This window comes from Xyrauchen texanus, chromosome 40 (assembly GCF_025860055.1).
Source record: "Xyrauchen texanus isolate HMW12.3.18 chromosome 40, RBS_HiC_50CHRs, whole genome shotgun sequence".
Taxonomy (NCBI): domain Eukaryota; kingdom Metazoa; phylum Chordata; class Actinopteri; order Cypriniformes; family Catostomidae; genus Xyrauchen; species Xyrauchen texanus.
In genome coordinates this window covers 20,990,543-21,017,251 of record NC_068315.1, presented here as the reverse complement: position 1 = coordinate 21,017,251, position 26,709 = coordinate 20,990,543, and the positions used below count along the sequence as shown (strand labels likewise).

At 38.1% G+C, this 26,709-nt stretch overlaps 1 protein-coding gene, 1 long non-coding RNA gene and 2 pseudogenes across 2 annotated transcripts; all 4 read right to left on the bottom strand.

The window, feature by feature from the left end:
• On the bottom strand, nt 1-11,820 carry LOC127633526 (interferon-induced protein with tetratricopeptide repeats 5-like). Its single transcript, XM_052112696.1, has 2 exons — nt 11,729-11,820; nt 1-6,418 (listed from the first exon to the last, which is right to left on the bottom strand). The coding sequence occupies exons 1-2, from the start codon at nt 11,731-11,733 to the stop codon at nt 5,044-5,046; spliced, it is 1,380 nt and encodes a 459-aa protein (XP_051968656.1). The 5' UTR covers nt 11,734-11,820; the 3' UTR covers nt 1-5,043.
• A 3,104-nt stretch (nt 11,821-14,924) lies between these two features.
• Nucleotides 14,925-16,206, bottom strand: LOC127633536 (uncharacterized). The gene is made up of 3 exons (XR_007969220.1): nt 16,038-16,206; nt 15,806-15,869; nt 14,925-15,495 (listed from the first exon to the last, which is right to left on the bottom strand). It is a non-coding gene; the product is annotated as an uncharacterized LOC127633536 (long non-coding RNA).
• Nucleotides 16,207-17,887: 1,681 nt separating this feature from the next.
• On the bottom strand, nt 17,888-18,981 carry LOC127633533 (interferon-induced protein with tetratricopeptide repeats 5-like; annotated as a pseudogene).
• A 924-nt stretch (nt 18,982-19,905) lies between these two features.
• LOC127633187 (interferon-induced protein with tetratricopeptide repeats 5-like) lies at nt 19,906-20,866 on the bottom strand (annotated as a pseudogene).
• Nucleotides 20,867-26,709: the final 5,843 nt, after the last annotated feature.

Below are 26,709 nucleotides of genomic sequence, written 5' to 3'. Positions count from 1 at the left end.
CTCTGGCCGGGGTGTAGTCTCCGCAGTGTCTTCCCCTTGGGAGGGACACCCCTCGGCGTAGACGCTGGTGTCCTGGTCATTTAACGATTTCTCTCTTTTCTGGGGAGAAAAAGAAAAAAGAAAGAAGAGGCATGACTAGGATAGCCTGCCCCTATCCTTTGGGTAGTCGACTCGTCCCCAAAGGGCTGTTCTGTTCACTCATACTAGCATCAGGAGAGGCTACGTGCTGGCTATGTGCATAGCGCTGGCTATGCGGCACACAGTAGTCTGACCATCTCGCACCGCTGTAGCGAATCAGCTCTATATTCTTCCACCATTAGGTAGCGAATCAGCTCTATGAAATATTAATAATCAATCATAACTTGTTATAATCAATTATGAATATTTGGATCAGTTAATCGGGTTAACTTGATGTAGCTACATTAACATTACAACCAAATACTCGGTTCATCCCGTGAACACTCAATTTTGGTTATTAATTAATTAATTAATAGAAATGTACATTTCCGGGCAAGGGAAATGTCTTTCTTACTAAGTATTAAGAGCAAGTAGTCAAAATCTATGATTAGTGACTTTAGATATGAGCTTGAGACACAGACAACTTTACATGTGACATGAACAAGACTTTATTAACTAGACTAAACATTTAAACTACTCTAACATACATATACATACATTCATACAGTTTACCAAGGGAAAGAGGGCTGAAGCAGAATACAGGAAGGCAAGAAGTTATAGCATTGTTTGAAGTTCAGCAGATCAACAGCCTGAGCAAACCATCATATTAGTTCTGACACGCCCTTTTTAGAAAGGGGTTAAGGATACTTAATGTATCAAATAATGAGACTAAGTTTGATACTTGCATGTCCCATTTGAATTAAACTGTCCTGATGCAAATTGTTGAGGCTCCAGTTGATCTTTGATGTTGTCTTGATGAGAGAGAGAACCAGTGAGAATCAGAGACAAGGCCGTACGTAGCCTGGCACACGCTTGGGAGTCCTTGGGGCCTTCTAGTTTGGCATGATTCAGCGAGAGAGTGAGAGAGCACAAGGCTCAGAGGACCAGAAAGGCAGGAAGCAAGAGAGGCTAAGAGTGAGCGAGGAAGAGCTAAGAAGAGAAAGTAAGGAAGTGGGCGCAGCAATTTTATACCCTCAGGGAACAGGTCCCACCTCTCATTGGCTCGACCAATAAGAAGGGTTTGAGTTCTAGGCGGGAATTTGGTTTATTGCTCTTTGTTGTAAAATTGCCCATTGCATGTGCAAGAAAGAAAATAGGAAATCTACTTGTAATACTAATATGTTGTTGTTATCGACATATCATGTACACAGTCATTTCAATCTTCAAAATACCAAGTTATAGAGACCAAATATGCCACACATATGATTTTGGTTAACCATAGTATGCAAAGTCTGAAACATTAACCCATTAGTTTGCAAGAAAACATAGATCAAGCACATTTAAGGGAAAATGTGAGATGGCACATTAGATACATGTCAATATTTATCACATGGATATATAGAATATATATATATAGGATTAACAGGGTTCATTTCTCTTTCTCAGTAAGAGAATGAAGTGAGGGTCAGCACTTCTCTGAACATTCCTTTGGAGGTCGTAAAATTCTCCTTCCTTTGGGCAGGAGAATGATTCCTTTGTTCCGTCACGGCTCATTTGCATGTTTCTGGCTGGGTTTATGACGGTAAGAGATTTTGGGCTGAATGACTCAAAAGATGGCAAAACATAACGTAATATCATTCTACGAAGATCTTATATTCGAATTCAGCTCGGACAAATCGTAAGGTTTAATTTGATACCAAGAAACATGTGTTTAGTGCACTTAAAAAGGGAATATACACTGAGGCTATTAAATATGAGGCCTCAGAGTTTAAAACACACAACGAAACAGTTCTAACTGAGTTTGATATACCTCAGAAATACACAACATACAGGGATTACACGTATTTCATTAGCAATATGCAGTTCTGTGTTTAACTGAAAACACACACACACACACACACACATTTTTACGTTCAAAGTTTCCCCCTTCCTGTCCACACGATAAGCATGTGGTGAGCATGCGGATGTCACATGCGGTTCTCTGTCAATAGTTCATTGTCTCTTTGTCAATACATTTATTGTGCTTGTGGAGGCTGGTTGGCGCTATTTCAGTAATTAGGGGGGTTTTTAACAGTAAGTTCTTGTTTGTTCGGGAATCTGTTAAGGCACTGATCCTCCGCCATACCTTACACCGCCGATCCACGTAACACAGTTCAGCTAGTTGTGCCGTTTTTGTAGGGGACCCCTCACTACATCGACACAATTTTGAGTGAGTGACAGATAGGGAACTTCCTGGTTACTTCCGTAACCTCTGTTCCCTGATGGAGGGAACGAGACATTGTGTCCCTCCTGCCACATTGCTGAACTACCCGCTGAAATGGCCAGGACATTTTTCTCGGCTCATTAGCACAAAACCTGAATGAGCGGTATGCATGTCCCCTCCTTTATAACTGTATGTTTGGGGCCAATTCCCTTTGGCATTTTATCAAAGATCAGAGGTGTCTCGGGCTCTCAAGAGCTACCACTAGTGTCACTACATCTACACAACATCTCGTTCCCTCCATCAGGAAACGGATGTTATGGAAGTAACCTGGACATTCACTGTAATTATCCTCGCATGGGGACAAGAATCTCAGGTAATGTCAAAACATACACTGTAACATGCTCAGTGAAATATCTATTGAAATATATTTGTTTTAATCACAAGAGGGCAGTGCTGATTCATAGAATTCTAAGCCCAAGATGGCATATGATGGAACAATTACATTACATGATGGAACTACTAGAGTAAGCTCAATTTGTCCTTGGCCTAAACCACAAAATCAAACCACAGCCACAAAAACAATTGCAGCATATGTCTAATAGCCTCATATTCGTTTAGTACCTCTTAAAAAATACACATATTGTAATAATTATGTGAAGATTCCAGAACATGCTCACAGCCCTCTGCTGTGGAATGTTTTCCACCTGTTATCTGCTCAATCATTTTTACTATACTTAAAGCTTCTGGATTGTTTGTGTTACTCTATAAATGCCTGTTAGAAATCTTCCTCTGCCTCTCAATGCTTTTTTTCCCGTATCAGGTGCCAAACTCAAACATTTCTTTCAATATTTGATGGCCACTGGCCAACATCTTTTCCCGTACACCTGGAATTCCCCATAATACAGTAAAGTGCTTATAGTTCCTTAGTTGTCTCCTTAGCAGTGGACAAGGCTGTTTGAAACACTTTAAAAGCCTGATCGATTTGTCCATTCTCGGCATATGTCCCAGTTGTGCCATTGCAATAATGAAGCCACTCTTCAGAGTGATAGACTCCTTGAGATAGGAGATGCTTAAATGAAGAAATTATGTGTGTAGTGTGGTTTGTTCTATAAGATGCATGTTGCCATACAGCTGGAGTTTTGCTTACTGCCCCGTGGAGATTACACATTATTGTTTAAATAATGAATCACACTGAATTAATGCTTTAAATCAACAGCCTTAACTTTTACCTGTCTGAATGTCCTGGAATAAAAGAAGGAGGTATATAAAGAATTGTGCTTCACCACTTTCATCAGCCATGTTTAATTTATGTTGTCAAACATAAAAAACATTAATGACATATAAGGAGGACAGTCATATAGAATTTTGAGAAAGGTCAAAGGTGATCAGCCATGGTGGATCAGATGTAGCTAATATCAAACCCTGAATGGTTAAAGGATCCACAGATGTGAATATCTTGCACCAGAGGGTTAAATGTAAAGCTTAATGTACACAATGTACAATAAAATCAGAGGCGTCATGCCCATTTAGTGTCTCCTCAAATTTATGAGCCAAGAGGATTTTGAATGGATTATTTGAACGTCCAAAAATCATATTTGTATATTTGATAATTTGAACTAAATGATTATTGCATGTACACCAAATGCCTGCGGTCTAAATCATTATTTACGTGTCTAAATTTTGTAAATCCAATTCTAATTGTGTCACAAATGTTCCACTATACACAACGTCCCGTGACAGCTTCAGAAGTCACGTTCATGGGGAAGGTCGAGCTCCAAGGGAAAGTGTGGTGTGATAATAAAAACAAATTAATTGCATCAACTTCAGTGCAGTTACATTTGGCAACTATGTCTGATCTCTGTGGAACAGTCAATCAGTGTTTTTTATATCATCTACAGTCATATAGATTAGGTTAAGCCTGATCAGTCGCTGTTCATTTACTTTGGTGCTGAAATGCATTTGACAGGTTTTGCGGCTTCTTTACATTCTCTTAATGTTTAAAGAAAGCAGCTGTTTGTTATTTCAGTGTGAATCCTCTCTTTTTCAACAATTATTAAAACTTTAAGTAACAAAAGGCTTCTTTTTTTTGTTTTGTAGTTCTACATATTTGCTGTGTTCGAATTTTCAATGGTAGAAAGGCATCACGGGTGAACATTACAGAGTGCTAACTTTGAGACCTGGAATTCATTGTAAGAAAACCCAATGTAATTTAGCTGTATTTTGATGGGGGAGAAAATCTGAGGAAATTTACATTTACATTTACATTTATTCATTTGGCAGACGCTTTTATCCAAAGCAACTTACAAAAGAGGAAAACATAAGCGAATCATCTTAAGGAGACAGTGGTATGAAAAGTGCCATAGTACAAAGTTTCACTATCATCAGAATAGTATACAAAACAGATTTAAGTGCAACAAGAAATGTAAGTTTTTTTATTTATTTATTTTATTTTATTATTTTTTTAATTCCACAGTACATAGCCTTATAATTTAAGGCTATGTACTGTGGAATTCATTCAATAAAATCTCAAGTCCAAAGAGGGTAGTGCTGATTCATTGTGCTCAATTCTACAGAGGCCTTAAGGAAAGATTAATGTAGTGAGCTCCATTTGCCATCTACCGACACTTAGACAATCAACCCACAAACATAATAACAACTGCAATACAGTATATGTTCAATAAAATAATTATGTAAATTATGTAAAAAAAAATACAGATTTTGTACTATTCCTCATTACATGTAGATTCCAGAACATACTCACTGCCCTCTGCAGTGGAGTGTTTCTCACCCTTCACCAGCTCAATAAAGTCTAGTATTCCTAAAGCTTCTGCATTGCTTGTGTTCTTCAATAAGCATCTGTCAGCAATCTTTCTTAAATTCTTAGCACTTTTATTTCCATCTCGTGTATCAGGTGCCATCTTCAAACATTTCTTGTAGTAGTCAATGGCCAATGGCAGACATCTTGCTCTGTACTGCTGGAACTCCCCATAATATAAATAAAGTGTTTGTAGTCCCTCATTTTTCTCTTCAGCAATGGGAAAGGCTGTTTGAAACACATCATCAGCCCGTTTGATTTGTCCATCCTCACCATAAAGAAGTGCCAGTTGTGCCATTGCAAAAATGAAGCCACTCTTCAGTGTGATAGCCTTCTCAAAATGTGAGATGCTCAACTGACGAAATCTCTGACTCTCATGCAGCTCCTTGAATTGTACATTTTTCATTTTGTAGCAGAGACCTAACTGATGGTGTATGAAAGCTGAATTCGGTGCAACCTCCAATGCTCTTTTCAACAGGGCAGTGGACCTATCTAAAGACCCATATACCCGCATATATTTCCCCACATATCTAATCACATGTGGACTCTCTGGGGACATCTCGACAGCTCTCTCCACCAAGTCCTCAGCCTCATCAAATAGCTCAAATGCAGCAAGTTTCAGAGCTAAAAGAAGCTTGAGCTCGTCATTATCTGGGTTTGTGTCTATTGCCCGTCTGAGTTGTTGAATTGCTGATGAATCCTTTGGACTCTTACAATTACTTTCTGTTCGGTAAAGTACAATGGCATAACCAGCATTCCACTCACACTCCTCAGGCTCCAGCTCTAATGCTTTCCTGAAACACTCCTTTGCTCTGCCATAATACTTGCGTGAAAACTTGAACAGGGCCCAGGCCTTCTCACCAAGCACTTCATGATGAGGGAAAGAATTGGAGTCAGGTGGATTTTTTTCTTTGATATCCCTCAATTTTTCCAGGTAACTTTTGCAGTCAGCATTCTGTTTCATGTGATAGTGTAACCAGGCAAAATTTCCATAAGTGACAATGAGCTTCTTGTCGCAGTCATTCCTATAACATTCTTTAATGAGCTCCACAGATCTCTGCAAGTTTGTAAATGCTTCTTCATAAGAACCCAAAAGATACCTGACGTATGCCAAAGAGTTGTGTGTGCATGCAGTCCCTGCTTTGCCCCCGAGATTTATGTCACGGTTGTACTCCAGTCTAGTCAAAAGATCAGTGACGTTTATGTCTGCTTTTCTCAAATCCCATGTGAAATGGCATTCTAGTGTGTCCAGTTCAGTCTTCAGAGGTTTCTCCTCTGTACAGCTGCATTGAATGAGAAAATATAATTAAATTGTATCTTAAATCATTTAATAGAGTCAGACGTTTCACTTTGGGCACATATTAAGTGATCTAGAAAATGATATTTAACAGTGCAGGGGGTTGGAACACGTATAATCAGATAAATTTTCCCTGTAATGAAGTAACATATAAGGACTTTGAGCCTTGCGCCATGTCTCCCTGTTTTTCGAGCAGAAGTGCCATATTTTTTAGACACTGTGTCCAGTTATACATTCATTTTTATACATTCATAGGAGTTCACACCATCTGTCTCCAGGCAGTAAAGCCCGGTACACACATGCAGTGACTTTCAGCGACAAAGCATCTAGTTCTCATTCATTTTCAATAAGAGCTTCGACTTCCAGTGACACAAGCGACAGCAACTTCTGGTGACTAGAGGTGGCCGTGGCGAGCGACAGGACAAACTTGAGAAAAATTTAACTTTATGCAAATACGTTTACGTTTATGATTACGTTTTCTGCGATCACATTTTCAAAATACATGGCCAGACGTGCAGTCCACCAATACCGTTAGTGCAACAGCAGTAGAAATTCCCACTAGTGACTTCACAGTACAGAGACTGGTGACATCAAAAGATAAAGTGTATGTGTGTATGGTGATTGAGATACTGGAGTTGAGTAAAGGCATGTGAAGGCAAGATAGAGAAGGTAAAAGTTTCTGTGAGTGATTTCACTGTTTTATATAATTGTTTGTAACCACATTAATATGGGCTAATAAAATGATGTATGGAAACCCATGTTGGCATTCTGAGTGAGTTTGATTAATATTGATAAATTGTTTGTCGTGTTCAATGATATGTTGCATTGAGCACAGCTGCAGTTTATGTAAAACAAACTCTTCTGCAAAATATTTATTTTTAGAAGCAATATAACTGATTCCTTGTCAAATTAGACTGACATCTAGCATAGTCTGTAATCCGAATTTCCAAAACTGCTGCTGACACCAGTTCTGACAATCTGTGCTACCTGCTCAGGATGTGCTACCAGCAGTAAAAACACTGATATGAAAAGTTAAAACATTGGTAGCACATGTCGGGAGGCACGGGAGAAACTGACAGTATGTACTACAACAGCATGAAATGTGTTCAAATCTAGGTAGCATATCTTGTCAGGCAGATAATACCTATCAGGATGTGCAACCAGCATAACTATCAGATAGTATGATATTGTGTGAGGCTGTACTAAGCCCTATCCCAAACCCTAACTCCAACCCTAAAACTAGGCGAATATAGCCCTGGTAGCACATTCTGATAGCTAGCATAAAGCAGTGTTTCTCAACTGGTGGGTCGTGACCCAAAAGTTGGTCACAGGTTTATTGGGACTGGGTTATCGATGGCAGGAAGAGAACAATGCCAATAATCGCCCATTGAAAACTTCTTGGCAGCCAGCCAATTTAAATTTAGGGCTACCAATGTAAATTTGATGATATCCCCTTGATATTGCGGCACGCAAACCTCAAAACTGATGTGATCCATTAGAATTCTATGGAGAATTAGTTCAAATCGCTATGAAGTAAAACCTCTCAAACAGTAGGGCTGTTCGATTCCAGAAATTTGGGAATTGACTCAGATTTTATGAAATCAAAAACAAAAATGTTAAATACACATTTAATATATATATATATATATATATATATATATATATATATATATATATATATATATATATATATATTCATGATTAATCCTATTCATGATTAAAGCTAGCCAGAAAGCTACAGAACAACAACTTTAATGCCTTTTGGCAAGAGGTAAAAGTAATGAATTCCAATAAAACATCTTTACCAGCGGATATTGAAGGTATCAGTGGCCCCGAAAAAATAGCTGAGCTTTGGCGGAGCACTACCGGACCTGTTTAATTGTGTTAAAAGTAACCCAGGTAGAATTGATAATGAACATATTGATTTTTCAACAGATATGATAATTAGAGCAGTAGATATTCATGGTGCCATTAATATGTTGGAGAACAACAAAGCCTGTGGTATGGATGGTATTACTGCAGAACATCTAAAATATGCCAGCCATAGGCTCTGTCCTTTACTTTCCATGTGTTTTAATGGTTGTCTGGTCCATGGTGTCCTGCCAAATGCTATTATGTCTGTAATGTTATTGCCGGTGCTTAAAGATAAGGCTGGTAAGCTCAACAGTATTGACAATTATCGACCTATTGCAATAGCAAGTATCTTGTCTAAAGTACTGGAGAGGATACTGTTAACCAAGCTAGAAATTTATGTCCTTACTTCCGACAATCAGTTTGGGTTCAAAAGAAAACATGGAACTGACCTGTGTATCTATGCTCTTAAAGAGATTGTGTCCAGGTACAAAAGCTTGAATACATCTATGTTCCTATGTTTTATTGATGCGTCACAGGCATTTGATAGGATTAATCATGAACGATTGTTTGTAAAATTGTTAGACAGAGGTGCCCCTAAATTTTTAGTGAGAATTTTAGTGTTTTGGTATGCCCACCAAACGTTTCTGGTTAAATGGGACAATGTTGTATCCACTCCTTTTCATGTTAGTAATGGTGTGCGCCAAGGAGGTATTATGTCTCCTTTTTTATTTAACTTTTATATGGATGAATTATCAAACCAGTTAAATAGGTTGAAAACTGGCTGTCTTGTGGGCAACACTATTGTTAATCATCTTATGTATGCTGACGATCTGGTCCTGCTTTGTCCATTTAGTGTTGGGCTGCAGGATATGTTGAATGTGTGCTCTCAGTATGGCCTTGATCATGACATAAAATATAATGCTAAGAAAAGCCACATAATGATAGTTAGAAGCGATGAGGACAGGAAATCAATTTTCCCAACATTTTATTTGGCAGATAGTCCTCTTCCTGTGTGTGAGGAAACTAAATATTTAGGTCATGTCATATCCAGTGACTGGACAGATGACAAAGACCTATATCGTCAGCGATGTAAAATCTACTCTCAAGCTAACATGCTTATAAGGAGGTTTTCTTTGTGTTCTGACTTTGTGAAGTGCTCTCTGTTTAGAACCTACATCACACCGCTATACACTGCTCAATTGTGGTCTAACTATAAAAAAAAGAGTATGCAGAGACTCAAGGTTGCATACAATGATGCAATGAGGTTGTTGCTTCGTGTCCCTAGGTGGCATAGTGCCAGTCATTTGTTTGTGTCTACTAGAGTGCCATCTTGTGAGGCACTTTTAAGACAACTTATGTTTAGTTTTATGTGTCGCCTGGACAGGTCAGTGAACCATATAATTGAAGCCCTAGTCAGTCCGCTGAAAAGCTGTTATAGATACACCTCTAGGTTAAGACGACACTGGTGTAATAGCCTGTATATCCTATAGGCTAATATGGAAATTTGTATGTGTTTATGTATGTATGTATGTGTTATATGGACCTGTGTCTGCAATAAAGCTTTAATAATATATATATATATTTGTACACACACAGCTCTGGAAAAAATTAAGAGACTACTGCAAAATTATCAGTTTCTCTGGATTTACTATTTATAAGTATGAGTTTGAGTACAGTGAAAATTTTTGTTTTATTCTATGAAGTACTGACAACATTTCTACCAAATTCCAAATAAAATATTGCCATTTAGAGCATTTATTTGCAGAAATGGAAACTGGTAAAATAACAAAATAACAACAAAGATGCAGTGTTTGAATAATGCAAAGAAAACCTCTCCAGGTCTCGGTGAAGATGTCATGCTCTGCCCTGTCATGGCCAGCCCAGTCTCCAGACCTGAACCCATCAAGAGGAAGATGGTCACAAGCCATCAAACAAAGCTGAGCTGCTTGAATTCTTGTGCCAGGAGTGGAATAAAGTCACCCAACAGCAATGTGAAAGACTGGTAGAGAGCATGCCAAGACGCATGAAAGCTGTGATTGAAAATCAGGAATATTCCACCAAATATTGATTTCTGGACTCTTCCTAAGTTAAAACATTGATATTGTGTTGTTTAAAAATGAATATGAACTTGTTTTCTTTGCATTATTCAAGGTCTGAAAACACTTTTCTGCAAATAAATACCCTAAATGACAATATTTTTATTTTGCATTTGGGAGAAATGTTGTCAGTACTTTATAGAATAAAACAATAATGTTTTAAAAATAACATATTACTCAAACACATACATATAAACAGTAAATCCAGAGAAACTGATCATTTTGCTGTGGCCTCTTATTTTTTTCCTGAACTGTATACAGTATATTAATTGTGTATTTAAAATGTTTGTTTTTGGATTTGATTTCATAAAAAAATATGTAAAATTGTGTTAAACGTAGGCTAATTAATATATAGGCCTATTAAAAAGCTTTTAAAACACTGTAAAAATGTCGAGAACGAGTAGAGAAGCATTAGATTCTCGCTTTTATAAGTGCAGAACATTGATCATTTAAGTCAGATTCATTGTGGGAAGCTGACTCAACTCTGCCATCTCCTTGTTGCAGACTTGTGTTGTAACATATCTGCTTGCCTTTTAAATTACTATTGTATGCCAATTTACTGTCACATATTTGGCATGTTACTTGAAATACTGGAAGACTATACAGGTCTGGAAAGGCAAGCAGATATGTTGAAGGGCTTGTGTGATTGCTTCACACATGAACAAACAGGGCGGTACAGGCGATGGACTACAAAAGAGCAACAGCAAAACCAGTTGAGAACCACTGGCATAAATCATTTATTTTCAGGACACATGCAGCGACACCAAGTGTCGACATGTCATTTGCGGCGTGAACATGGTTTAAATCATAGGCCTGGTTTTAAAAACGCGAATGAAACACAAGCGTTCTGCTTTTTATTACGAGATGGGAAAAAGGTGCCATCCATTGTTCCTGGCAGACAACTATGCCTTGCAGGCTACATTTGGTTTGGATTAGGGTGGGGCATCTTCTTCCTGCCAGGAACAACCCGTGACACTTTTGTACAATATGCTTTTTATTAGCGCAAGTAAGAGTTGGTCTCAAAAGCCCCTAAATGTAATAATGCGCATCATCGGGCATAATATTGATTTCACCCCAGCGGCTAAACTTTTATTAGTTTAACTGGTGGTGTTTCAACTCACCCCATTTTACTGTCAAATATCCATGGTCTCCCCTTAATTCATAAAGAATAAAAATGTATAAAGTATGTTATCCAACAATGCTGTTTGTGCTCGTCTTATATGCATTTGCTTATATGCTCAACAGACAGGATGGTTCCTGCTTGCCTTGTCTAAAACGCATGCATTGAAAATTTTACTTTTTCAGATGATAATAAAGATACGGCAACAATAAAGACGAAAACTTACCTCATTTTCAGCGTGGCACAGTGACACTTTTTAGCGATAAGGAGCGTAACAGTAGCCTACTATCGTTCTCCTGCGCAACAGAATCTAAACCGAAAGCACTTGGCTTCAAGTAGGACCTATCATAAACAAATCATCCGCCTTCTCAACAGACGTCATCTTGGAAAAGGTGATAAAAGCTCGAGTACCAATTATTATTATTATTATTATTATTATTATTATTAGTGGTGCTATCAGGAACACATTAACGGGGAAATTGTATGGTTATGCCATCGTGGTGACAAATTTTGCCACAGGTGGCACACCACTCACATTTTCTTCAGGAACATTTTTTTTTTCTTCTTATTATTCTTCCGTACAAAATTCGGCACCTAACTCGTCCCGCACCGTTTGGTGTAGACCCACGAATGAGGTGTCAAATCGACCGGCCTATTGAGGACACCTGTGCTATGACTTTTCTAAGGGGTGGTTGGTACGTTGCACCCCTGGGAGCGGGGACGGACTGGGACACAATTTCAGGCCGGTAAATCCTACACCCATCCAGGCCATCCTATGCACCCAAATAAAATTTAGAAACACGGACAACCTTGTTCCCCCCTAAATTACATTTATTTCACAGTATGACCATAACATAAAAACAAGTAAAGCAGTCCTAATATCAAATGGGTCTGCACGTAACGTACATACAAGCATTTACTCTAGAAGTCCAAAGCTGTGTGCCTTATTAAATGTATGCATCATCTTTCATGTCAAATTCTTACATTTGATCAATAAATTCAGTTATAATAATAAGACACTATAGGGCTATTACTCATCAAATAAAAAAATGTGCACTGCAATTATAACTGCAATAAATAATGTTATGAGATTGATGTTTTCAATAAATGTTTGAATATAAAAACAAATGCAATATTAAACATTAAACTAAACCGCCAATAGGTTGCGGCAAGTGACCGTCTTAATTAGTGAGTCATTCATACAAAAGATTCGTTCAAAACGCTGAATCATTCAGTAACAAATCACCGCGCTGCTGTAGCTTTCCTTTGGAACTATTTTAGTCTGTGAAATAGAACAAAAACTGTTAATATGGTTTGTGTCTAAAATGTAAGTAACTTCATAATAAATATTAACTACGCTACTTGTTTATTGAACAATAAATTCAATTTATTTGAAAACACATTTTCAATCGTGATAATATTCAGCAAAACAGCTCCCTTAGTTGTGTTATGTTAAACTAAATCATATGTTATAAATAAAAAAAACATCAATTCGAATTTTTACCTCAGTACATTTCTTCTGTGAGTTTTCTGTGTGCACTCATTTGTTTTGATTTCTCCACGAATGTAACGTTAGACGGGCGCTGCCGCTTACATTTGCTAGCAGTTCAATACTAAGTTAAGGAAGAAAAAAGTATTTACAGATGAAACTGACCTGCACTTGAAGCCCTGAACAGGTCAGTAATTTTGCAACATTTTGCTGCTTCTTCTTCTTGGAGTGCTTTCTTTTTTTTTTTTGTCCTTTCCCTCTCTGCTCCACCGGGCCGTTTTCTCTCCATCATCAGTGCTGCTCGCATTTTCTGTTTAATCGTTTGTCTGAGGCGTAAAGTCGAATTGTAGCGTTGCCAGTCAAGTCTTCATGATTTAATTTTTTTTATTGTTATTAATATTAATAATAATTTTATTGAATGACGAATTCAAAAATGATCACAGGTAGTAATATAAAATAATAATAATAAAAAAAAATAAAATAAATAAAAAAAAACCGCTGGCTGGCAGCAGGCCAACTTCGTCGCCAGGCCAGCGGGAATTGTCCCGGTGCTCCCGATGGCCAGTCCGGGCCTGCCTGGGAGGCAAAAACACCCCAAAATGTCCCATTGACATTGCATTGCGACGAACTTTGAAGGATCATATCTCCGGAACAGAATTTCGTAGAGACATGTGGGTGGACCACTGATCTATATATATAACTGGACTGCTCATAGAATTCTAAACTGCCAGCAGTAGGTGAAGCTACCGGAAGTGCTCTGGCGGCCATCTTACTATTCCTTACCGACAGAGGGCATCGCGGCATGTGCAGCGTTTAACCGCGAAACAACACTCACTTAAGGATGCGGCTAAAGTGCCCACAGGTTGTAATTTATGACTATGTACATATTAAGCACACATTAGTCGTTATCCCCATGTAGAGTGTTCATAACGATCATAATCTTTAATAATCAACAGTAAAAATACAACACCAAAGTGTATTAATACCCCTTTTTAAAGCAAAGTTATCCATCTGCAGATTGTTACAGGATGCAATGTTTCTCTGCCTTCATAGTTTAAATCTGTTGATGCTCATTGTTCATAATGTTGACAAATTATACATCTGCATAATTTGCCAACATTATTAACCATTTTTGACTAGATTATATAGTAAATGTGAACTAATTTGGGGGGTGCATGCACGTCAACAAATTTTAAAGTTAATAAAAACGACTAGCTTTGTGTTGATATTGTAACTAGACAGTACCTCTTAGAATAAATCCAGAACCAAAAATGTAGCATAGTATACACACACAAGTTCATATGTAGTATGTGTGTGTGTGTATATATATATATATATATATTCACACACACACACACACACACATTAATTTACCTTTACTTAATGGAATTATCCATTTGCATTCATTTCTGGAACATGTACATACCAGCTTGTGAGCATTTAATTATTTCAACAATCCCCTGATATTTTAAATCATAATCAGAAATAGGTTTATTGACATATGCACACTCAAGGAAATCATACATATTTATTTGTTCAATAACAAAAGCTTCCAAGTACATAAAAAAATTGACTTAAACAACAGGTGGAGCAACCAAATTAAGCACCAACTTAGTTGCAAACTAACTAGTAGTTACGAAGCCTTGAACTTTATACCCCAACTTAAGACCTTACGCACAGCTATTTACTCAACCTCATGTCCTTCCAAACCTGTATGACTTTTTCTGTGGAACACAAAAGATGACATTTAAAAAAATGTTTTTGTCCATATAATGAAAGCCACTGGTGACCAAAGCAAGCTATTTTGCTCACCATTTACTTTCATTATATGGAATACAAAATACATTTTTGGGGGTTCTGCAAAAGAGTCACATGGATTTGGAAGGACATGAGGTTGAGTATATGATGACAGAATTTACATATTTAGGTCAACTTTTCTATTAATATTAAATGTTATAACTATCTGAAACACAGTAATTTTATGAGACTTATACTGCATGTTGCAAAAGTATCTTCATTGCAAATAAAAACAGACAGTATAATATTTTTTACTCTGTTAAAACAGCTCTTCAGTGAAGCCAGGCTGACTCCTCATACAGCTTTTCCTCCTGTTGCAAACCAATTCCAGCTTTATCTAACATTCAGTGCGATGTTTATTGAAATCCAAACGGCAAATTTACCTTGTTTAACTTCAACAATATCCATGTGCACCTTTTCAGGGCTGGACTGGAAAGAGAAATCGGCCCGGGATTTGACATAACTGTCAAAAAGTTGTTGGGGGGTAGTGTTCGCTAACGCGGCGGCTCGTTTTAGATTATCGCGGCCGACACAGCGACCCGCTCGGTTCTCCCGATGGCCAGTCCACCCTGATCGGCCCCAAAGTTTGTCGGTCCACCGGAAAAATGTCCGGTAGTCCAGATTACCAGTCCTGCCCTGCTCCTCGTCTATTCCAATTGATCACTTTATAAATGATGCCCGTGAGCTGGACCGTATTCAGGCCTGCACTGCAAAAAGTACAAATCACACAGAGAATTAATGAAAACCCACATTATATTTATCATATGTAACCGGTGTTGATCTGCAATTAGATATTCAACTTGACCAAAAAAGCTGACTTAGGAAAATAACCACAAAGAATAACAGTATAACTCACTAAGTTAACGTTAGCTGCATAGCTAATATTCATTTATCCTAAGAAAATAACCACAATGCACGCTCAACGTAAACAAAAGCTACAAAACATAATTATGTATTCAGAATAAAAACTTTAAAGCCTGCAAAAAATATGTTTGAAAATGTCTACTGATATCTTACCTCAGTTTCTTAAACTTGTTTCTATTGAAACACGTGCGCACGTGCGCCGCTGAACGTAATGCTGCTGCAATAAAGAGTAACATAACACGCTCACATTTAGAATAAGCAGGGGGGGGAAATTAAAGTCAAAATAAATAATGAATTACATATTTAGGAAGATTGCATTGTGATACAGTGTATGCAGACATAAGAAATGTGTTTTAATGTGACTGGATGGGTACAAATTACTCACCAAAACAGACGATTTCCCATTGAGACACATAGGAGTACAGAATGTTAGGGAATACCAAGATGGCGGCGCAGTAGCTTCACTGTTGTGACGTCATGAGCTATCCAGTTATATATATAGATCAGTGGGGTGGACTCATTTGATGCGGCCTAGCAAGCAGTTTTGGAGCATGACATGAGTTTAGGGGTAAGATTTACCCCTGGGGGGTAAAACGGGCCCAAATATGCCCTATAGACATACTATGGCAAGGGTCTCGCCCTTGAAAGCAGTTGTTTTTCCCTACTATGACAAGACACTTTATTTGTGGGATCATATCTCTCAATCAAAATGTCATAGAGACATGGGGGTGGGCTCATTTCACTCAGGCTTCCAATCAGTCTTTAACTATAACCTTGGAGATGAAGTAGCCACGCCCTAGCAACCATTTACAGCACCCTAGCAACAGCCCTCATACAATTCCATTAAAAATGGCTAAGATGTATATCTTCAGAACAAAATATCTTAGACACTTTAGGATTGGCTCTTTTCATTCAGGCTAGTAAGCAACCAATAAGAATCACTCTGTTCGCTGGCTAGCCACGCCCTAGCAACCATTTAGGGCACCCTAGCAACCAGCTTTATTGATTTAAATTACAGTAAGATATCTTCGGGTCAGAATGTCCAAGAGACATGAGAGTTTGTTTGTTTTAATTGGGTGAGTAATCAGTCTTCAAGTATCATCATGGGAACTACTTAGCCATGCCCTAGCAACCTTTTAAAGCACCCTAGCAACCAAACACCATTGACATCAATTCAAAATCACTAAGAAGTGTATCTCTGGATCAGAATGTCATAGAGCCATTTGTTTTGACTTATTCACTCAGGATGGAAAGTAGCCATGATAAGTATCACCCTGGTAACTGGCTAGCAACCAGATGGGGTTACCCTAGCAACCAAGTATCAAATCACATCTCTGCACCAGAAAATCATAGAGACTTCTGGATTGACTTAGTTCACTCAGGATGGCAAGGATCCTTGATATGTATCACCTTGGTAACTGCCCAGCAACCAGGTGAGGTTACCCTAGCAACTAAGCAACAAATCACATATCTCTGCACCAGTACATTGTACAATCTTCCTATCTGGCTCATTTGAATAAGTGTCATGCTAGCATCACCTTGTGAAGTGCTAAAAACGTGCTAGCCTCACCTAGCATAGTTTTAAAACATGCTAAAAACATGCTAGCATCATGTTAACTCATGTTGGTATTGCTTAGCGAAGTGGTAAAACATGCTAGCATCATGCTAAAACATGTTAAAAAACGTGCTAGCATCATGCTAACACATGATAGCATCGCCTAGCGAAGTTTTAAAACATGCTAAAAATTTCTTAGCATCATGCCAACACATGCTAGCATCACCTAGCGAGGTGCTAAAACATGCTATAAATATGCTATCATCATGCTAACACATGCTAGCATCACCTAGCAAAGTGTTAAAACATGTTAAAAATGTGTTAGCATCATGCTAACACATGCTAGCATCGCCTAGCGAATTTTTAAAACATGCTAAAAATTGTGCTAGCATCATGCTAACATATGCTAGCATCGCTAGTGAAGTGTTAAACATGCTATAAACATGCTAGCATCATGCTAACACATTTTAGCATCGCCTGGCGAAGTGTTAAAACATGTTAGAAGCATGCTAACATCATGCTAACACATGTTATTTTAGCTTTTAAAACTCTTAGATCAAAGTGCAATGGATAATGTGTAACATTTAGGAAATATTGAGAAATATTTTTTAACTTTATATAACACTTAATGTGCATTTTACAGTCATGTAGAATAAACAAGATGCAATTGTGCAGGTAGATGCAAGTAGATGAAGCACAAAGAGTAACTTTTATTCAGTAAATTAAAATACTGCTACATCAGTGAACAGTGATTGTGAAAATATATATAGGCCTAATAATGTTATGATTTTAATACAAAGACAGCCTGAGTGCACAAAGGTTACTGAGGTATTCGTCATTGTCCACATAACTCAAAGCTCTCATAGCACTCAGTGGCTTGACGTATCTCTCCTTTTATTTTATGAAGGAACCCTAGTATCCCATGAGCCTCTCCATCTTCTGTGTTTCTATGGATACATTTCTCAGCTATCTTTTTCAAATTGTAGGCACTTCTCTTCCCTTCAACTGATTCTGGGCTCATCTTTAAATATTCCATGTAGTGCTTGATAGCCAAAGACTCACACCTTTGGCAATGCTTCTGGAATTCAGCATTGTAAAAATTGACCATTTGTAGATTGTCATTTTTATCTTTGGCTGTTTTAAATGTGATCTCAAATAGCTCCTGTTCCCGTGACATGTCATGTTGTTCTCCGTACTGCAGTGCCAGATCACTCATTGTGGAGATGAAAGAGGTTGTTAGGGTGGTAGCCATTTCTAAATGGTAGATGCATTTATTCAGAATCTGTTGAACCACAGAACCCTTGGCATGGTAGCTTCTCTCCTGCAGCAGTTGGATTTTCTTCAGCTTGTAGCAGAGAGACAATTGATGATGTATGAAATTTGAATTTGGTGATTGTATAAGTGCCCTATTCAAAAGAGCAATAGACCTATCTGCACATCCTTGATTCCTGAAAAATGTCCCCACATATTGTATGACATGCGGGTGTTCTGGAGATCTTTCAAAAGCCATTGCTACAAAGCTTTCAGCCTCATTGTACCTCTTGTGAACAACCAGCCGTATACCTAGGAGAACCTTAAGAACATCATCATCTGGGTTTGTGTCAATGGCCCATCTCAGTTGCTTGACTGTGTGTGTATCCTCCAAAGTAGAGCTTTCATATTCAGTGCGATACAGAGCGATGGCATAACTAGCATTCTACTCGCCTTCTTCTGGTTCCAGTTCTAAGGCCTTTCTGAAACATTCTTGGCTCTGTCGTAATACTTGAGAAAACATTTATGAAAGGTCCATCCCTTCTCACCTTCTCTGTAATAAGTGCACTGTAAGTCGCTTTGGATAAAAGTGTCTGCCAAATGCATAAATGAAATGTAAAATGTAACAAAGTTATAAGATCTTTACAAAATGATATATAATTCTGGAGGTCTGTCCCCCTCCCTGCCTGTATGTTAATGAGATATGACCCCAGGACAGTCAGACGATCCCACACATTTATGTGTGTAATTTAATAATGGGAATCTGTTAGCCAGATCTCCTACACAGTTTACTGTGTAGTCTACCAGGTCATTTTCTTATGTTTGGTAACTGTTTGAATGGAATGTAACTTTAATTATATCATTCATTTATAGTTTTTAGTTTTATTTATTATTTTAATTGGATTGTTTGAATGTATTACAATTACCTGGTAAAAGAAATGTTTACTTTTTGATTCATTCTGAAAGACTGCTTTCTAGTATATTTCTTATTAACTACAAATCTATGGTTAGAGTTGACTTAATTAAACTACTTCAGAAGAACCCCATTAGTTCTGTCATGATTCACTGTTGTTTGCCTTGTGACTACCTTCCATAAGTTACAGACACTATGAGTCATGCATGAGGAAACAAACAATTTGAGTCATGCAGGAACGAACGCTTCAGAATGGAAGCTGTTAAAGCTGGAAAGGGGCGGTCATTAGACAGTGACCTGGGTGCATCCTGATTGGCTTCTAGGCTCACCTAATTCTAAAGGGGAGTGGTATAATGAAACTTATCACTCTGAGAGAAGCATGCAAAGATAGACAATGGTCTTTTCCTCTACATAAGCCACCATGATTATAAGTAGAAAACAAAAATTAATTTCAAAACAATGAAGATAAAGAGCCTGCCTCTACTTCAGGCACACCAAAACAAACCATAGCATTTGTGGCAGTGCTGCTTATTATCAGATTAAGAGATGTGTCATTATCAGACCGGTGAAGATCTTCTCTGCCTCTCCAAGTTGCCTGTTCTCCCTGTATGTCTCTTCTAAGTACACTTTGGCTTAAATGTTGGTAGGCTTTAGCTCTACAGCCTATGAGAAGTGCTGGATACATTCAGCTGCCTTTGCAGCTTTTTAAGCAGCAGGAAAGTGTCTCCCAGGCCTCCTTTCCTTAAACATTTGAACAAGCAGCCGTTTATGGCACAGACCATTTTGATGATGCAGAAAAGAGAAGTTTGGAGCCATCTGTACTGCCCTCCCTAGGATAGACAGTGATTCTTTAAGGGTGCCCTCTGTTCTGAAGTATTTTGCCCTATATCTGTTGACTTGCGGCACATCAGGAGTCTGAGAGCCTCCTTTATAAGGCTTTGGGCTACCTGTCACCTTGAATTCTGGAGTTTCAGAGACAAAAGCACCATTAACTCAATTTGGAACTGTTTTTGGGTTCCAAATTGAGAGCCTTTATAAGCTGTGTGACTGTTCCACTGTCGTCTGCTCTGACTGGCCTGTCTTTATCCATGCCCTCTAGCCTGTACAGCACAATGCGTAGCCCACATTAAATTACATGTGTTCCGGTTCTGCCTCAAGAGCCTTGTAGAAATTCTCCTTTGCTTGCTCATAAGATGATCCTCCAAGTCTCAGAAAGATCCATGCTTTCTCATCAAGTACTATGGGCTGTAGCAGTACTTGGATGAACCTGGTATATCCTTGCATATCCTTTTCACTTTGTCCTTGTAATTTTCCACATCATCATGCATCCTGAAATAATGTAGCCTACCCATGCAAAGCTGTTTAAAGTTTACAGGAAGTCTGTTTTCTTTTGCTTATCTTCCTTTAATGCTGACTCAGCTATTTTAAGGTAGTCCAGTGCAGTCTCTGTTTTGCCTTTAAGATGACTGATTAAAGCCAAAAAGTTTAAATACATGGTGTGATATTTTTGTGTGCAAAATATGATCCTAAAAGAGTTTGTCTGGTAAGCTGTTCAAATACTGTGTTTAACTTCTCTAAAACATTACTGGATCTTTTGAAGTTTCTTCATGTAACTTTCACACTCTGAACTATGGTAGTTCATCCAGGCAGGTTTCCATATGTGACAATGAGAGTCTTGTGAAATTCTTCTTCATGGAATTCCATGCTGAGCTTCACAGATGTCATTAGATGTGCCTCTTCATGAAACTCCAAAAGGAATTTTACAAATGCCAAAGCACACAAAGTTTGTGCGAGTCCCTCAAAAGTACTTATTGAACTAGATATTGTTAAGACTAACTATAATGTTGGTCTGACTAAAACTTGAAAAAAACTCTTGACTTGAAGTTAGACATTTTTACAGAAAGAGAGAAAAAAGAAGAGAGCATCTTAAAGCAGATTAAAGGGCTTGTGTTTAAGTTTGTAAATCACAAACATTCCAAAACAGACTCGTAGCTCATTTTAACATTCTGTTAATGTAATGTAGTCTAGGGAATTTTTGGATACTTTGAAAAGGCTTAAATGATGCCTTAGCAGGGCTTTTCAATGGAAGAATTTCCCAACAAAAAAACAAATGACCACTGTTTTTGAGCCCCACATCTTTCAGCCATTTGAAGCTCTCTCAAAGGTGGGTAAAGTCTTTAAAGAAAAAAGTGTGTAGGGATGATCACTTCTGAATTGAACGCACCCCATTTATTCAGATGAGTTGAAAAGATAGCTGTTTCTCACACACACCTATTATATCGCTTATCACTTTTTAGATGGTTTCTGAAGATACGAATTTAACCACTGTTATATAGTTTTATGGATTAGTTTCCTTTATGTGATTTTTGGAGCGTCAAAGTGCTGGTCACCATTCACTTGCACTGTATGGACCTACAGATCTGAAATATTTTTCTACAAATCTTTGTGTTCTGCTAAAAAAATAACATCATTGACATCTTGGATGGCATGAGGGTGTGTAAATAAGATCATTTTCCAGACGTTTTTGGGTGAAGGGGTGGGGGGGCCTTGCTAGTCATAATCATAATATAATATATAATTAAATCATTATTGTTGTTGTTATTATTATTATTATGTATAAGTTGCCTATTATTAACATTCATAATGATGAACATCACCATCACTTATTCTTACTTTATTCAAATTTAAAACATAAAAACAATTAAATATATTCATGCAATATGTAATTAATTATTCCAATCCTTAATTGTATTTTTTTATTATTATTATTATTATTATTTTTATTATTAATACTAGATTTCATAGTATTCAATAGGGCTAAATGCCCCCTTTGATTTTATGTTCTCCTCAAACTCTAAATTGCAACAAAAACTTCCACAGCACTTTCCTAAACACCTGTTTGTCACTATTGTTATGAACTGCCCCAGTCTGGGGTTGGGGAAGAGTAACAAAAAGTTTTGGTTTCCCTTCTCAGATACCAGCACTCAAAAATAAGTAAATTATAAAAAAAATCAAATAACACTTTTAAAGAAACTGAAATAGGAAGTATCAAAGGCTTCAGGAGGGGGCAAGGCCAAAATAACAAAAAGAAACTATCTTATCTGAAGGGGAAAGTAAATTACCTATAAAAGAAAATACAAACAACAACAGAAAACTTTGCTGTCTCCCTTTTTAAATATAAACAGGAGAAAACACAAAAGGTTAAACAAAAAATGGCACCCACCCACCTCCCTACTACTTTATATCAATTACTATTTACAATATTTACAAAAGTAACAGGTTATTTATAAAAGTGACCTTTAACAACTATAACCTTCAGCAGCAGCAGCCGTAGTCGTCCCTGTCGCCATCATCTGGAACGAGGGAAGACAAGCTACATTGCAGTGGAGATCTAACTAGGCTTTATACTGCTTCCCTGGTTTTGGTCAGACTAAGAGATCCACACACACACACACACACACACACCCATAAACTCTCACTCACACACACACAGCAAAATGAAAAAATAAAAATTATAATAATAATAATAATAACAATAATTCACTAATGTAATTGTTTGCCATGCATGTGTTTACATATGCAATATATTGTAAAAAAAATTCTCTCTGTCTTACCAAATACGTTTATCTTTAGTAATATCAATGTGTTCATTACTAATAAGTTGCTGGAATATTCAGGGTCTTCATTCTTCCACATTTGGCTTTAAAAGCACAGACCCAGAATTAAAAAAAATATATATCAAAGATGTTGACATTATTGTTCTCACTGAAACCTGGTGTCGACAGGATGTGCTTACACACTGTCCCTCAGGCTACTATGAAATAATTGTGCCCTCAGTTAAATTAAGCACAGACCATCACAGTCGAGACTCGGGAGGGATTTTAGTGTGGTATAGTGAGGACCTGGCCAAACACATCTCTACTCTTACACTAGGAAAATTCCACTGTTGGTTAAAATTAAACAATGAAATTGGCATTTGTACCACTGACACATATCTCTGTGCCATCTACAATCCTCCAGCAGAATCCCCTTACCATGATGAGGAATAATAAAGCATTTGATTCTATTTGGCATGACGGACTATATTAGGGCAGCTGTGGCTCAGTTGGTAGAGCGGGTCGGCCACTAATCGCAGGGTTGGTTGTTTGAATCCCAGCCCACATGCCAAAGTGTCCTTGGGCAAGACACTGAACCCCAAGTTGCTCCCAATGGCAGGCTAGCACCTTACATAGCAGCTCTGCTGCCATTGGTATGAATGTGTGTGTGTTAAGGCTTAAAAAGGCGCTATATAAGTGCAGACCATTTACCATTTATTACAAATTGTTACAAAGTGGTGGAGGGGGTAAGATTTATGACATCATTAAATCAATGTATTCGGACAACAAATGTGCAATAAAAATTTGCAACAAACAAACAGAGTTCTTCACCCAGAAGAGAGGAGTGCGGCAGGGCTGTAGTCTGAGTCCAACACTCTTCAACATTTACATGAATTAATTAGTGGTGCAGTTGGAACAGTCTACAGCCCCTGGACTCACTCTGCAAGACAAAGACATCAAGTTTTTGCTCTATGCAGATGACCTGGTGCTGCTGTCACCCACCCCACAGGGACTACAGCAACATCTGGACCTAATGAAGAACTACTGCTAGAACTGGGCCCTGGCAGTAAACCTGAAGAAGACAAACATTATGATCTTTCAGAAAAAGCCCAGATGTCAGGAACACAGATACCAGTTCTCTCTAGGCAGTACCGTCCTATAGCACACTATGCAGTATACTTACCTTGGGCTGATTATCACTGCATCAGGGAGTTTCAGTAAGGTGGTGAATGCACTTAAAAGTTAAAGCTGGAAGAGCCCTATACGCTATTAAGAAAAAGTTCTATAATATTGAATTACCAATTCCAATCTGGTGTAAGATCTTTGATAGTGTCATACAGCCCATAGCGCTGTATGGAAGTGAGGTATGGGGTCCACTCAGTGATCAAAACTACACTAGATGGGACAAACATCCAACAGAAGCCCTACACACAGAATTCTGCTACTTAATTCTGAAATTACAAAGGAAAACACCCAATAATGCATGCCGATTCCCATTGAATATTAATGTATAAAAAAGATCTCTAAATTTTTGGTTGCATTTAAAATCAAGTCCCACAGAATCGCTACATTATAAAGCGTTACAAACCCAAGAACTGAATCCTGAAAAAAGTCCCATCAGTCAGCTGGTTCGGAGACTCACTAACCCGGTTAACACTATGTCAAGGGGTTCAATGGAAAGGAGGAGGCGAGAACCGGCTTGATAATATAAATACTATTTTAATGAATACACTTAAAAGACAAACACACACATGATGGACATGTCCGTAAACTATCTCTCTCTCTCGTCGCACCACCGTCTGTCATCGGCCTTTATCCCTTTCGGAGGCATCATTTGCCAGACAGCGGCGATTCACCATGATGTGCATGCGCCCGCAGCTCCAGGCGCAATATGGAACATCGCTTGAGTCAGTAATTCAGAGGTCTTGTGTGTAACAGACCTAATGGTATGACGGCGGATGCTGCTGCCATAAAACCCAGCATTTTCTGAAATTACTTCAGTGACAATGTTTTTCCAGATTGAACTGAGACAGACACAGAAGAATGGTCTGTACGCACTCTTTTGTGAGGTGCACACGCATGCTCACATAGTCGAGACAAACTCCTAAAAATGAGATTTACTGGCTGGGGAAAAGTGTGCTTTTTGCCCAGATGAAATTAGACCAGATTTTCCATATGGCAAAACAGCAAGTCTCTGTGTTCACTCAATAGTGCCTCTGACTGGCTATTAATAACCAATCACTGAGGTAATTCAAATACTACACTGTTACAGGAAGCCCCCCCCCCCCATATTTTAATTATTTTTGTTTCCCTCCCCCTGTCCCCTCTCAGCTTCAGGAAGGCGGGGATGACCTGCCGGCAGACGGGGCTTAGGGCACACCCTCCCCCAGGGAAAGGGGGTGTACGTCATGCCGGGGCCTCCCCGGCCTGAGAGAAAGAGGGAGGTATGTGACAGGGCAGAGGGTGGGGCCGGGTCGTGATTTTACACACCCAGTCCCTTATCAGGCTAATTAATCCTCCGAGAGGGATAAAGGCCAACTGTGGAGGGTGGTGCGATAGAGAGATCGTTTACTGGCAGCTGTCCGTCATGTATGTGTTTGTGTTTCATTGTTCATGCCCAAAAGGGTTTTCAAACGGGGGGAGATCACCAAACTAGAACGCGCAGCCTTAATGCCAGTCAATTGGCCGCAAGTGTATATTCCTGTGTAAGTACATTTAGAACAATGAAAAAAAAACTGATTCAAATTCCTTGTATGCAGTGGTGGACGAAGTACACATACCATGTACTTGAGTTAAAGTAAAGATACTCAAGGTAAAATATTACTCAAGTTAAAGTAGAAGTGCTGCCTTTAAACATTCACTTGAGTAAAAGTACAAAAGTATTTGCCTTCAAATGTGCTTAAGTATCCAAGTACTATGATTTTTTATGGCCATAATGTCCTATTATAATTTGTCACAAGACTCTTGCTTAACTCAGTCTACATGAAGACTAATGTCACTCTTGGCACACCAATCTATTAATAAAATTACATTAATTAGTCAGATGTATATATATATATATTATTATAAAATTTTTTGTGTGTTTAATTTTGGAGGGAAGGGGACTGTTCCCATAAGGTATAATACATTTACAGTATTTACTGTATATATTTTTCTCGAGTGTCTATGGTCATAATTATAAACATCCTAATGTTATGATAGGCTACATTCACATAAACCTGCACAACACCATTAAATATATATATATATATATTTATATATATTCTATGTGTGTGTGTATATTTATATATATATGTGTGCATGTGTCTGTATATATATAGACACAGGTGAAACTCGAAAAATTTGAATATCGTGCAAAAGTTCATTAATTTCAGTAATTCAACTTAAAAGGTGAAACTAATTTATTATATAGACTCATTACAAGCAAAGTAAGATATTTCAAGCCTTTATTTGATATAATTTTGATGATTATGGCTTACAGCTTATGAAAACCCCAAATTCAGAATCTCAGAAAATTAGAATATTGTGAAAAGGTTCAGTATTGTAGGCTCAAAGTGTCACACTCTAATCAGCTAAACACCTGCAAAGGGTTCCTGAGCCTTTAAATGGTCTCTCAGTCTGGTTCAGTTGAATTCACAATCATGGGGAAGACTGCTGACCTGACAGTTGTGCAGAAAACCATCATTGACACCCTCCACAAGGAGGGAAAGCCTCAAATGGTAATTGCAAAAGAAGTTGGATG